Here is a 15556-nt window from a genome sequence, read left to right as displayed (position 1 = left end):
GGAAGCTGCGGGGAGGAGGAGGACACACAGGGAGGCACCAGAGAGAAGCCCGAGTGTGTCCTGCAAAGGTCACCAGGGTCAGACTCACATCCTAGGAATCTGGCTCTTCTGGTGAAACAGAGGCCCCTTGGAAGTGGCACTGCTGCAGACAGGTAGTCCACGATGAGGTTTTTTTGCAATAGCAGAAACTGAGACCAGGAAATAAGAAATGAGGGCTCAGGATCCAAACATACTACTGAGCCAGAACTGACCTGGCTCAGGCGCTGATGACGTGCAGGAATGGCAGGTGCAGGGCAGAGCAAGCCAGCCCTGGGTGACCTTGCATGTGCACCTGACGCATGCCTCTGCCCCAGTGTCTGCAACAGCAGCATCAGGGTAACTAAGCACCTGCACACACGAGGATGCTAAAGACTGACGACAAATTCCCGAAAGCTCAGGCATGCTGGGAACACAGTCCTGCAGCCCCATGTGCTAGCTCTTACTATAGGCCAACAACCCTGGGAGAAAGCTAGAGCTGGAAGAGCCCAAATGCCTGGGAACTGGAGCAGCAGCAGTGCAAGCAAACATGCAACGTGAGGAGCGGGAAATCCAGGGACTTCCGCCCACAGGCAAGATGGGAGCCAATCGGGAAACAAGCTGAGGAAGACAGCAGAGCGGACAGGAGAAAAGAAAGCTCACTACTGTGCCTACAAGACCCGCAGTGAAAGAACTCTGGTCACAGACGCCAGAAGGAAGGAATCTCCACAAAGCTGGCATCCCCGGGATGGATGAGGCATTTCAGAAGTCCCTAACGGCCTCTGCCAGTTCCACTGACACAAAGAGAAGCCAGCAACTGCTGTGGCTCAAAGGAAGGAAGGGTGGGCTGCCTTGGTCCAGATGTACTTGAGTGAGGACAGAGAAATGGAGGATACTTTTCTAACAGAGATGCACACTGCTGCTTCAACCACTAGAACTGCAGTTATTTTAAAGCCAAGAGGCACGGCACCCAGGAGCAGGGACTCATCCATAAGATGCGGGTTGCTCCTTGCAGGAAAGGAGCGCCTGCTCATGCCTCATTGCTCAATTCCAGGTAAGGTTCTCAGAGTGACGTGTGCATCACAAACATCCCACGGTACCTAACCATGATTAGCCAGAAACATCCAAATGGGAAGATAAAAGCCGAGAGGTTTTTCACAAGCCAGTCAATATAAAAATAAAACAGAAACATGCCAAAAACATATAGATTACTTCATATCACACGCTTTCACTTAAAGCCACTGTGACTGATTAAATAATTTGGAGCACAAGACTGAAATGTTGTTTTCATGGGGTCTGTCTTCAGTGAGTCATACTTTCACTTTCAGGAAAAAAAATACATATATACATATATAATTTAAAAGGCAGAGTTACAGAGAGGAGAGAAAGAGAGGAAAAAGGAAAGGAAGGGAAAAAAGAAAATGAGAGAGAGGGAGAGATCTTCCAGCCACTTGCTCATTCTGCAAATGGCCACAATGGCCAGAGCCGGAATGGATGCGAAGCCAGGGGCTAGGAACTGATTCCAGGTCTCCCACTTAGGAGCAGGGCCCAAGGACTTCAGCCACCTTTCACTTTCCCAGGTTGCAAGCAGTGAGCTGCACTGAAAGTGAAGCAGCCAGGACTCCAACCGGCATTCATACGGGAGAGCAGTGGATGTTTAGCCTATTGTATCATGGCACCAGTCTGCAGTCTCCCTTTTCCAAGCTTTCTAGAGCAGAATGTCTTAGCCACAGAGGGCGTAAGAACCCAACAAGTCTGCACTGGCATACATCACAGAGCCCACTTGATTTATGTTTCTGTTAAGTTCCTGCAGTCAATTGGTAATGATTGGGACAATAAGGGTTTCCAAGGAACTGGCTCTACATCAGCGACCTCACAAATTTAAGGAGAGATGTTTAATCCATAGCTCATCTCGAAGACGGGAAGAACCAAGCCACTGCATGAGCATTACAGAATAGAAGCAAAAAAACGAAAACAAAAAAAGGCTGTTAGCAATCCCTTTGGCACATGCTAAGATTTAAATAATAGCATAAGTCTAAATACCTATGAGGTTCTCCTCAAAATACATAATTTAGGCAAATGCAATTATGAATATTTTCTTCAAGTAAGTAGGGAAGACATGCTATTCTTATAGTGCCATAGTTCATGCAATAAATAAACAAAAGTGAATGATTAGAGCCAGGAAGGAGACAATCTCAGCAAGTCTTGGATATCAATGAAGTTCAATGCCTCACCATGCCCACAAAACTACTGATGTTTAAGCAGAATGATACCAAAGCTCAGGCCTATATTCTAGAATATTTCCCAATGCCAGAAACCAGGCTCTCAAAAATTGGAAATCTTTTGGTTCTAATTCACATCCTCCACCCCCTTTTCTTATTATCCTTAGTAACAGCTGAATCATACAAAAATGCCATTTCTCTGCAGGAAAATAATCAGATAATAGCAATGTTATACAGTTCAACTTAAGCAAAATGGCCAACAGGAGAAAAACAGGAGGAGAGAGAGAGAGAAAGAAAGAAGGGGACTTTTACCCAGACAGGCTCAGGAAGAGGGCAGCCACATTCTAGAAGGCAGGCAGCATTTCTGACAGATACAGTGCCTAGAAAACCTAAAGAATCCCACAGGAATCAGTTTGTAGGTGCCTTGCATGGAAGCCAGAATGGAGTCCCAAGTCAGAAAAGGAGAATTCAAAGATGCTGGCAGTGGCCCTTACTTTGGAAGGTCAAGCGCTGGGACAATGCAGAAATCTTGGGACAGATCTAACCACAGTGCCCATCTTCAGTCACCCCACATCTGTGTGACCCTCATCATATCCCAGTGCTGTGCCCACTGGCTGCAGAGGATGGACTGCTGACACAGCCAAATACAGGAGGGAGACCACAGGCTTACCTCATCAAACCTCACAGTGAGCCAGCCCCACTGTCTTCTGCAGGGGCTGGGCTCTGCACTGTAGGGCAGCCACACGGAGCAAGCTGCATGCAGAAAAGTCAGCTCCAGACACAGCCCTTCCACCCAAGAAAAACTCAAGAGATGAGGCCTTCCTAATCCTGCATTAACTTGGGCACCCTCCCTAGCTGCTGGATCCTGGGAGCTCAACCCACGATCCAATGCAAAAACCCAATGCAAAAATCCCCAGGGTCCAACGCAAAACCCTGGAGAACAGCATGCTGACTAACTCAGCTCAGGTCACAGCTGGCTAGGGCACCCAGGGCAAGAAGACAGGGCACTCAACTTTCCTGCAGAGGAGGAAATCCCATGCATTGGCCGCTGGCCAGCCAACTGTTCACTGTCGGTCACAGTATGTTGTGTTGAGACAAATTCCAGGTATGGATGCGGCTGTGCACGCTTAGGGATAGGCTAAAAAGGGAAATACCAAAACTTACAATGATCAAAACCACTGAGGTAAAGTTAAAACCAAGCACCGCCTGCCAGAGAAAAAACAGATTCAGTATCGGAAAGTACTGAATTGAGAATGGATCTTTAACATATGTACATATGTATATGCCCTCCTCCAGTCTGTGTAGTGAATACGGCAAATAAGTGTAAACAATAATGATGAAAAAAAGGGGGGGAGTGAGAAAGACTAGAATCTCAACAAACAGGCTCCAAAATAAATAATTAATAAAAAAAAAAAGCAAAGCAGTAGTCAAATAGTAAATACAAAAAACATAAGCTTAAGAAGCACTTTGGGGCCCAGCACGGTGGCACAAGTGGTTAAGGTCCTTGCCTTGCACGCCTGGGATCCCATATGGGCACCGGTTCTATCCCGGCAGCCCCACTTCCCTTCCAGCTCCCTGCCTGTGGCCCGGGAAAGCAGTTGAGGACGGCCCATAAGCTTTGGGACCCTGCACCCGCGTGGGAGACCCGGAAGAGGCTCCTGGCTTCGGATCAGCATAGCATCGGCCTTTGCGCTCACTTGGGGAATGAATCATCGGACGGAAGATCTTCCTCTCTGTCTCTCCTCTCTGTATATCCGCCTTTCCAATAAAAAAAAATAATGAAAATAAATCTTCAAAAAAAAAAGAAGCACTTTGGTGGATAGAGAAGTTAATGAAAGTTACACTAATCTAGATTTAGAACTTGCTGAAAATGTAGAATTCCATGGATACAGTTTTAAAATATCCTAAAGGCGTATGAGCGTAAGAGGGAACAAAGTGGTCTCCCCTGGCTCTTTTAATATACAAAACATAAATGATATGCCTAAATTCTCCCTGCGAAACAAGGCTCTCAACACGACTTCACAACTAAAAAATTCTGACAGCACTACTCAGAGGCCAACAGAAGCTGAAGCAGTAAGACAGCGATATTTACTGGGGATTAAAAATTGCAGCAGGTACTGTGTTTGGCATTTTATCTATATGACTTCAATCCTCACACACACACACAAAAATGGGATCAAGTAAGTTCCAACACCACCCCCATTCAACAAATAAAGAAACCGAGGCAGAGAGTACCTAAACTCTGGCAGCTGGCCCAGTACCAGCCTTTCTACTACCACAAATCAGCTCTCCAGATTTCCAGATTAAAAGGTCAGCACAGGGGATGTACAGTAACCGTGTAATGGAGACTGTCATCTCCAGTGGCATGTTGTTTAACTTCACGGAATTACAAAGTTCTGTGTTTCTTCCTGTCGTTGATTTTGTTCTGGTTTTCCACTGGAGGGGAGTTACAGTGACCATAGAGTGGAGACTGACACGTCTAGATGTGAGGAGAGGGAGAGGCGTGCATCTCTACTTCCGGATCGAGGATGGACTCCCAGCGAAACTCTGGGATGTATCTTGACAATGGGATGCTGCACTCTGCCAATGTCCATTTCCACAACGGACAATAAACTGTCATGAACCGTTTATGAGGAACTATGCTGTTGTAATGATGAGGGAGAACTCAGTGTCATTGGGAGGACTTGGTGGGGGGGGGGTGGATTGGACGTGGGGAAAGGGAAAATCCCAGAGCCTATGGAATTGCATCATAAAATTATAATAATAAATGAAAAATAAAAATTTTTAAAAAGGTCAGCACAGGCCAGGTATATCCAAACAAAACAACAACCTACGTGTGGTGGTGACGTCAGTGTTTGGCACAAAAAGGAGAAGACAGTCAAGTGTCTATGCTGAAATATACAACCTGTGATAAGGAAAAATAAGTACGGAGCCGGGGTGGCCAGCACTCCATGGTCCCTGCCCCACAGCAGGTGCTCAGGAATTGGAGACACGAGTGAGTGAGTCCATGACAAGGACCAGGCAAGAAAAACTAAAACACTTTGAAGCCACAGAGTAAGGAGTAACTATAGTCAACTCTGTGATAAGTACTTGCTCTCAAACCAGGAGTCTATTCCCAAAGGACTGAGAACATTAGGGGACACACTTTGCTTGGCTTCTGTACGATTTAATCCTCGAGGAACTCAGGAAAGACAGGAAACCGTGATTTCATGATGCAGAAACACACGGGGCTGCGGACGCACCCCCAGACACGCAGTAGCTCCTCCTCTTACCAAGAGTTAGAAGGCCCAGCCATCCACACCTGCCATGCTACGTGCCATCAGGAGGCAGAAATGGCCGGTGCCACTCCCCAGCAGCCCAGGATACATGGGCTCCCAACACCCACGTTCACCAGTGAACTGCAGGCCACAAAGTGTGCCATCCACAGCCCGTGGCCATAGGGTGCTGAAGCTATTTGTAACCAAGAACAACCAGGGAAAAAAAATAGCACTTACAAATTGAAAATCTCGGCCACCCTCGACTCAAGCAGCAAAGAGTTAGCGGAGTGTCCGACTATGTAGGGGAACATGCAATAATGAGAAAATGACATTGAAATGTAAAAGCTAGTGAGTACTGCTGAAAGGCAAAAACACAGATGCAGACGGCTTCTTTGTTAATGCAAATGGACTGACACATCTAGCATGAGTCAATGCAAGTAAAAGAAATTATCAAAGATGAAAACATAAAGGTCAAAAGCAAAAAAAAAAAAAAAAAGACACAGTAAAAGACAAACAGGCTCTAAGAGGTTAACAGGGTAGGCAAAAACTGACAAAAATAGCTAAAAGTTTTAGCCAGTCTAATGAAGATGAAAAAAAGATACCCAAAATGATCATAAAAAAGGATACATGCAAAAAGCATATATTTTTGAACATCAGAACAATCTAAGTATAATCTCTTAACATTATAACTTTAGAAAATGTACATTATTATTTGTATGTGAATAGTGTCCACTATACAAAGAAAATCAATCTTAAAGCTTAAAACATAGTCAAAGAACTAGAAAAAAGAAACAGCAGTTCCACATGGCTTCATATTATCAGAAAGCTCTTACTTTTAAAAGGTTACAAACTAGTTGGCAGTCAGCGCCAAGCTATAGATTCAGAAACACATTCTGTTTGGCTCCGTGAGCATGCGTATACGTATACAGATGCACACACATACGCCACCTGTGTACATTAATCTAAATTAGCAACGCACATTTCAGCTTAAAAAGTCAAAGTATGTTTCCTGACATTTTCGATTTCCCGGGTTGTCCTGGGTAACCACAGGGACGAGCAGTCACAGAACCTGCGGTAACACACGGCTGCAGCCAGGAGAGTGGTGAGACCCTCTGGCACCAGAGGTTACTGGGTCCTCTTGGTACTCCCGTGGCACCTAGCCTGCACTTACGGTGCCTCCCTAGCCGGCCATGCAGCCACCATAAAGCTGCTCTGGGGGAAAAAAACCCTTCAATAAATACAACAGGAAACCGATTCCCCCAAATTGCCCTTACATGTTTATGTCATTTTCTACCAAAATCCAAGGAGATTTCATTTTTGGATAGAGCAGAAAGAATTTAACAAATTCTCTTAGTGAAAACTAAATGGTCACTCATTAAAACATTTCTTCAAATACAGTAAGGGGAGACTTTAACTGTCATTTACTTAGAAATATACAAAGCAATAACAATCAGCCAACCAATTGGGAAGCCTAGGGCACAGGTCATGAAATCCAGAAATCAATGCATATCTAAATACCATAAAATGGCATTTCCAATCAGTAGGACAGACTGGACTATTTCATTCTCAGGAGGAGCCACAGCACAGCCTCTGTGCTAGGCAGCCTGAACTAAAGGGTTCCCCACCCTAGCAAGATAACCCAGACCACTGTTGACCGAAGATAGAGTGAGAAGACAATCAGAACACCTACTTCAGAGACCTCTTACAGCATTATTAATAATAATTTATAAAGTATCTAGAGTCGTACTCGCCCCATAGGGATTAAACAAATGAGACAATTCATGGTCATTATCAACTCTTGAGTCCACAGCCATGGAGTGACCAGCAGACTGCAGTCCTCACCCTCTGCCTCTGCCACTCTCCATTCCTCTGCTCTCAAATAACTAAGAAACAAAATCTTGAAGAACAAATTTATGGAGTTTAGAAATCAAGGGGAAAAAATGGAAAATGACCTTTAGATTGTAAAAGACCACTTCAAATATAACAAAAACAATATGCAAGTAAAATCAATACATAGGTTTGGCCATTTACATCAAGCACAAAAGTTTAGGAGAAAGTAAGGATATGAAGAAAAACAAGGAGCAAGGAATATATATGAAGATTTATTCCAGAAAGTTTGTGGGAAAGACAAATCAAAAGATAAGCTTATTATGGAACAAAACTGAAATCCATGTAGTTGTCTTACAATAAGCACCTTCTGTGAGCTTTGCAAAGACTCCCTTCTTGAACGCACGGATTTGGAACTTCTAAACCAAAATAAACTTACCTGTTAATCTCTCTTGTTTATAGTTCTGAAACATAAAGTTGAAATACTATAGTATGTAACAGGCACATTTTTATACACCAAACATACACACACACTTTCCTAAAAATCAGTCAGAAAAAGCAGGGTCATGTAAATCACACACACACAAAAAAAAAACTAGCCTATAAATATGTGAAAATATGCAACACAGTTTTCAATCAAAATGCAAATTAAAATATTCTGAACCATCAAAATTTACCAATGTGTTCAAAATTTATACTGTTAGCCAAGAAGCAGAGAAACTGGAACATTTCCATTGAGAAGCTCGAAAAATACAGTCTGATGAACTTTCCAGGGGTCACTTTGATAAAATGCTTTAGAAAGAGCTTTAAAAATAGTAAGCCCTTTTGGCATGACAATTACATTTCTAGGACAAAGCTGGAGCATCTGAATTTCAAAGGGAAAAGTTCCAAATAAAAATCAATGGAAAGAAGAACAGGCAAGAGAACCTTACGCTTCAGATAGCAATCAAAGAGTTTTTGCCTTCTGAAGAGTCAACATTTGTTTCATGGCATCCCCTCGACTATTTGACTAAATTTCAAAGAAGTTTTAAAACAAACCTTTTAACAACATCCTTCTTCTGCGTATCGATCATGTCCCACCACTTTGAAAAGTAGGAGATTTCAGACCATATGAATTTCCTACCGGAGTCTTCTTTCAGCTTTAGGACCATATTATTAAAAATATACTGAGTCTTGTCTCTAAAGTAGTCGTTGAAAGTCTTCAACCAACCTAAAGTAAGACACAAATACATCAGAAAGGTCTGGTTCAGTTACAAACCCTTAGAGCCTTCATTCATATAAAGACATATTTAAAAATTAGCAAGTGTTTTCAATCAAACAATGCCTAGCTAACATGAGACACAAAAATCTATTAACACCGCAACTACTCTTGAAAACTGCACAACTTCGAAAGTTATTGAGACTTAACAATTGCCACAGCCCTAAGCTAAGAAATGTCAGAGTTTACAAGTTGACAACAATATCTTCATCATGTTGGAATCAACATTTTATCTACCTGCCACATCTGAAACTCATCACCCAACAAACAAGTTCAACTAAGAAAAACGAAAAAGCAAATACGGGCTACACTAAAAGCAAGCAAAACCACAACAATAAGAGGACTCTGCCCTCCATCGGGCACTTGTTTCCAAAGGTCATTCGTTCTTCACGTGTATTTTTTTAGAGGCATAAACAGATGCTATCTCAATAGTAAATCCATGTAAAGTTCTTTCAAAAGAGAACTATACCTGCTGACAACTTAGTTCTCTTAATTTTCCCACTGCTTCTCTAATACTCTGGAAATTTTCAGACATTTACAATTTGCATCTAAGAAATATTCATAAGATGACCCCCTCAGATACAAACATAAGCCATCCGGCAGAGCACTCAATTGCCCAGAGCAAAAACCTACACCCTTACTGGGAGGAAGCAAAGAGGACCCTCCAGAAAACCACCTAAGCTTCGTGATGAAATCCTGAGGGGAGCAGGGTTTCTACTGATACCAGCTAAAGGCTGCACTGTTCCGCAACCTCACACCTCAGCCAGCCAGAACTCAAGAGCAGGGCTCCCGACGGCTGTGTCTTTCGCCCATCTATGAATAAGCTGCTATTCAATGACGTGCTATATTTGCTGGCAAGAGTTAAAAATAAAAATACGCTGTGGTGGAAAATATAAATATTTTGACAATGAGAAAACAGATTTCCGTTGCTCAAGCCATCCAGTCTGTAAGACTTTGTCTACACAGCTTTAGCAAACTAACACAAGCCTGCGATAAAGGCGTGCTACTACCACTCCAAAGCCTGCAACATGGAGGCCTTCCCATGTCAATGACCATCACTATGCCAAATGCAACCTGTTACACTAAATATAACACCCAGATATTGCAAGACAACTGAATTCCAAAGTACATCAAATGTATTTCCATGTTATAAGTGCAATGAGACCCAGATAAGTTACGTAGCTGGCTGCTAGAACTATTGCCTTTAAAATACCACATATACTTTCATCTGAATTTTAACAAAGGTTAAAACTCTTAAGTCTATTACAGAACTATGGACAGCAGAATACTCCTAAAATTTCTTTAATAAGTTCTAGCAATCGCCTGTGAAAGTTAATTTTGCAAAGTCTAGCCTTCGTGAAGATGAGTAAGTAGGTTTTTTTTAAAAGCAGCGCTGTGTATTTTCAACAGTTGTAATCTGTAAGGAACTAAGACCTTCTCAAAGACGAGTCTGTCACCAGAGTGCATGAAGGAATCAGAGTGGAGGATCAACCCATTTTCCTTTCAACACTTCATTCGCCCTTCAACAATCAGAGAGAAAATATGTCAAAGAAATTTACATGAGCCAAAATACAAGCCCGGAGATGACAACTTAAAAGCATCCACTAAAACTCATCTAGAATAGACACTAATGCCACGACAACACAGGACAATTAATGAAGAATGAACTGAAGGACAGTCTCTTGCAGCTTTCAATATTGAGTAATATGACAGCAAATTAGATTTTATTGCTCTTATACAATGGAGTAATCAAGTATTCCCTTTCTCGCTGAATTGGATCTTTTGTTTCAAATTACTGTAACAACTATAACTGTATATTAACGTGAGGCCAATCACAGAGATGGTATTTTATGAGTAGTTGTAAGAGATGAGATTTTGTGACATAAAATTAGATGCCTATCTCTAGATTTAATAATCTGAGGATATGGGGCTGCAAACTAATTTACTTAAGTGGTCAATTCACAGCTTTTTTCTTTTCCTTGAATGCACTGGAAATTGAATCAGGACTAAAACTGGCTTAAGAACACCTTTCCATTTATTTTTTTCACTCCAACAACATGACTACCCATAAGAGAACTAGAACTAATTTTAAGCAAGAGGAGAAATATTTAAGAGAAAGTTTGAACTAGAGGGTCTACAACACAAAAACTCCAAATTCAATAGCACTTTTTAAGCTATAAAATCAAAATCAAAGTTGGAAACTTGACCACCCATTTTCAATGTGCAACAATAATCAGATACCTCCTAATTATTCACTGACAAATCACAACTTCTTTTTTAAAACCTAATGTTTTTTCTCATAACCCAAAGCTCTAGACACGATGTGGAGGTCTGGTTGAGCCTCTTAAGCAACACTTGATTTTATTTCGTTGAGGGCAAACACATTAAGTCCTTAAAGACCTGGGGCCCAGCTCCACAGCCTAGTTGCTAAAGTTCTCGCCTTGCATGCCTGAGTTCCCATATGGGCCCTGGTTTTAATTCCAGCTGCCCCACTTCCCTTCCAGCTCCCTGCTTGTGGCCTAGGAAAGCAGTGGAAGATGGGACCTTGCACCCGCATGGGAGACCCAGAGGAAGCGCCAGGCTCCTGGCTTCGGATCAGCTCAGCTCCGGCAGTTGTGGCCACTTAGGGAGTGAATCAGCGAATGGATGATCTTCCTCTCTGTCTTTCCTCCTCTCTGCCTTTCCAATAAAAATAAATAAATCTTTAAAAAAATAATAAAATAAAAAGACCTTAAAGCCCTTCTAGCCCTGAACCCTGGATCTGGAAAGATCTCCCCCGTCTTCCTCTGTGCACAGTGTATTCCATGGGATCAATCCACAATGCCAGGGAACCTGCTCACCCAGAGCCTGGCCAGACTTTGTGAGGAACAGGACCCGGAAATCTGTGTCCCAAGCACCAAGCCAACGTCCAGAGCCTGCCACAGTCAGTCTTCCACCACGGAGGCCGGACGCCACAAGCAGCACCCTCCAGCACCTGTGGCCAGAGGCTGCAGTTTATAGGGGATGTGAAAAGAGCTTCCAGCCGTGCACGCAGTCCTTTCTGCTCTGGGATACGCAGAGCCAGGTCTTAGAGGAGAGTTTAGACAAGGGCAATGTGAACTTCCGTATACTTCTGCCTCAGATTCAGAACATTGGAGCAGCCGGCCTAGGCATACACGATAACCTAGACTTAAAAGCAGCCAATTCTTGTGAATCTAGCAGCAGCAAATACACAAGAGTAGGAATCCAATAGGGATTTTCAGGACAAAGCTAAGGGCCAATCAGACTGAGAAACGGGTGTGGGAATCTACATGCAAGCTTATTACTCTGACAGAAATCAAACCAAATGTGGAAGATGCCACGCTACCTGCGTGATCTTGTTCAGTCTGTCCTTAAGATTAACTTAGTCACCTTTGTTCAACACCTTTAAGCTCCTGTAATATTTGCATCTTAAAAGGCTCTGCAGCCCCCTTGGGATATAAAAGACCCAGCCCCAGGAAGGCATCACCACCCCTCCCTCCAAAAAATATTGTCTAAAACTATTAGCAATTTCGGCTGCTAAAACAGTAGCTTTTTACTGAGCACATTAATTCTGAACACAAGTTTGATATACCCTGTCTTCTAGAAAAACAAGATTTGAGACACAAATATCTACATCCAGGTAAGTAACCTATTAAAAATGAAGATTTGAAGCAAGCAACTTAAGCTTTACTTCCATCTTATTGTGCCAATAATCAGATTTAAAAATAAATACAAAGAGGGTTCATTTTTTTAAACTCCCTTTCTTCAGTAATTAAGTTATTCTCTAACAACAAATAATCACCAAGTTTCTTCCATCATTTATTAGTCTCTCAATATTCAACTGCAATATCTAATTTTATACTTATGGGACAATGTGCAATTTTCATTGGTATGACTATTCCCCAAATTTGCTGATTAATTTTAACTCCAACATTTCGAGTAAAAGTTAAAGGCTTGTTTATCTCCTGTGATAAACTGTAAACGACTCTTAATTAATGTAGCACTTTATTCATTCAGACGTGAACTGAGCATTTAATAAGAGCAGGGCAATAAAGTAAAGCGAGACGAAAACAGATACTGCAGAGAAAATACAAAGAAAATGCTGGGAGAACAAAGACATGGTAAAGGGCTACCGCAAGACCTGGAGAGAGATTCTTCATCATCCTTTAGAGAGAGGGCAAGGGGGCAATTTCCAGCCCAGAGGGCCAGCACCTGGGGAAGATACTGTACCACCAGCCCATGATGGGGCGTGTTAGTTTTAGGGAGCTGGAGGCAGTTGAGAAAGGCTGTATGGTAGAGAGCAAGGTGGGTATATGAGAAACAAAGAGTGTGACAGGTGGAAGCTCATCATTTTTAAAAAAGCCATTGCATATTTCTCATTTCCCATGGAAGGCTTAGGCGAAAGGAAATAGGGTTTTCTGATCGGAGCTTTCAAAAATAACTCCCAAGAGCATGAAGCAGAAACTGAAAAACTGTGTTTCCAACATGCTGCTGGCTCTACAATGCAGAGCACTAAGGGGAATGAGGGGCAGGGCAAAGAGGAAGAGCCCTTGGAAAGGCATGGAGGCTTCTAGGAGACTGGGACAGAGTCAAAAATAAAGCCGACTGGGTGACCCAGAGATCTCGGCATCTTTGGAGCTCTATAAACCTGCCGGTTCTTCCAACTGCTTCTGAATTCCCGATTTCAAAATAATCTAAGCATTCATTCACATAATTCTGTGTCATCTGAAACTTTTCTAAGTACTGTGGCTTTGCATCTATTAAAATGTCTGATACAGCGTTATATTCGATACATTTCAGATGTTGCCACTAGAAACCTTGCCCCATTCCACAAGAAGCTATTTGCATCACTATTAGGACAGCTGAGGGCTTGTGCATCCTGCAGCTGTGAATTATGGGTACTTTGCAATTGTGACCTCTTACTGGATGCTTTCTTAAGTATCTTTTAAAAGATTTGCATACCATGACATTTGATATCTGTGACTGGGAGAAAAACACTGAAGTAATTCTGAAATTTGGGCTAAAAAGCTATTCTCCCCCCTTCAAAAGTATTTCATCTTCCTTTATAAGCATCCACTAAGACTGAAAGCAGTGCAAAAAGCCATCCCCCAAAAGCTTCATCGCTTGAGCTAAGAAAAAAAAAATGTGTATGAGACATTCTCAAAAGTAAAAAGAGAAAAAACAATGGCACGGTCAGTAAAGCAGGGAACTTCACCTTTAAAAACATACCTATCTCATGCATCTATATGTGAAAGTCTGAGAGACAGAAAAACAGAGAGACTGGCACATAGTTTCCACCTGCTAGATCATTCTCCATATGCCTGCGATACCCAGAGCTGCAACAGGCCAGTAAGGTAGCCTGTGCCGTAACCTAGGTCTCCCGTAGGAGCGTCAGGAACCCAATTCCTTGATCCACCACCTGCTGTTTCACATCAACAGGAAGTTGGGATCAGAAGTTCAGCCAGATTCAAATCCAGGTTTTTTGGGTACAGGATGCTGCTGCATCAAGTTACGTCTACACCAATATACCAGCCCTACCTACTCAGCTTTAGGGTTACCCAAATACTGAGCAAATTTTCCAACATTTCCAGAAGAAAACACTGTAAAAACTGAGGAGCACTGTATGCAGCAAGAATGAAAACCACTAACCACCTCACATATGAATGTAGTATTTAAGGAGACATCCATTTTAATAAACAGAGACTAGGAAAATTTCAGGCAAAAAGTGGCAGGAAATAATGCAGTGAGATGTCCACCTTTTTTGAAAGAAGCTAATAAAATCTTTATGATCATGAATACTAAATGAAATAGGTGGTTTTCGCCTTAGCAACACTCCAAGATTTGCCTCTCCACTAAAGCAAGAGATAATAAAGAAATGAGTTTTTGTTTTTTATTTAGTTAGTTATTTACTTATTTAGTTAAGTAGTTGTTAGTTATTTCATTTAAAGAGTGACAGAGAGTGAAACACGCAGGGAGAATCTCCCATTGGCTGGTGCATTCCCCCAAAATAACCACACTAGCTGGGGCTGTGCCAGTCCAATGCCAGGAGCTCCCATGAGAGTGCCATGGTCCCAAGCACTTGGGCCATCTTTCACTTATCCCAGGTTCCTTAGCAGGGAACTGGATCAGAAGCAATACAGTGTCTGTACGATGGGATGCTAAGATTGCAGTCAATGGCTTACCCTGCTACACCAGCTGGAAGAATGAGTTGTAGTTCTGGTTCTACTGCAAGAGGCATTGGGTTCGAACCCAGCCCTGCCATGCTCATATACATCATTTCTGCTCTCTTCTGACCATGATCTGATAGCAATAACAGAAGTCTCCCATGAAGCCACTGAGTGGAATGATGGACTCTATGCACAATGCCAAGATCAGTGCTTGGAACATGGTAAATTCCAGAGCATATGAATATTACCCAAAGCACCACCTTACCCCCAGCTTAACAGATAAAGATAACGAGATGAGGGGCATCAGGAGATGTTGGACAACCGGCTGCGTCTCCTAGGAGTAAAACGACAGGTGTGCTCCTCAAGAAACCATATCCAGTGAGAGCTCACACCAAAGCAATTATCTTGTTCTAAGAAGGAATCTCAACACACAAATTTTAGAGACCTCTTTCCAAAAAAAAAAAAAAAGACGTTGGGAGATCTATGTCAGTACGTAACTCACAAATGTCATCTTCTCAGCAGTTAAGGTTGCCAAATAAAATACAACAAGTCAAGTTAAAGTCTAGATAAATAATAAAAATTTAGTAAAGAGTATGTTACAAGTCACATTCAGGACAGGCCCTGAGAGATTTCACCTGCTCCTTACACAGTTTTTAGCACCAGGAACTCTGACTTTCTGGCACAATTAAAGAATCCTCTTTATATTATACGACAGTAGCTAAATCTGAAGAAAGAAGGAGCCCCACGCTGATTGTGTGAACAGAACTCTCCTCACGATCATCCCACTGCAGCCAGCAGGTGCCTCTGGCA

At 42.4% G+C, this 15556-nt stretch overlaps 1 protein-coding gene across 2 annotated transcripts in view; it reads right to left on the bottom strand.

Annotated features, from left to right (window-relative positions):
- The window catches only part of MAN2A1 (mannosidase alpha class 2A member 1), a 144021-nt gene that overhangs the window by 98861 nt on the left and 29604 nt on the right, over positions 1-15556 (bottom strand). For both annotated transcript variants that reach the window (XM_040986138.1, XM_040986139.1), the window contains exon 4: positions 8360-8531. In XM_040986138.1, coding sequence (XP_040842072.1) covers positions 8360-8531 — 172 coding nt within the window. The remainder of the gene's footprint in view (positions 1-8359; positions 8532-15556) is intronic.

Source organism: Ochotona curzoniae, unplaced genomic scaffold, assembly GCF_017591425.1.
Source record: "Ochotona curzoniae isolate NIBS_2020 unplaced genomic scaffold, NIBS_Ocur_1.0 contig_4501, whole genome shotgun sequence".
Taxonomy (NCBI): domain Eukaryota; kingdom Metazoa; phylum Chordata; class Mammalia; order Lagomorpha; family Ochotonidae; genus Ochotona; species Ochotona curzoniae.
Note: the sequence above shows the minus strand (reverse complement) of the source record. Positions and strands in the feature narration are given on the sequence as shown.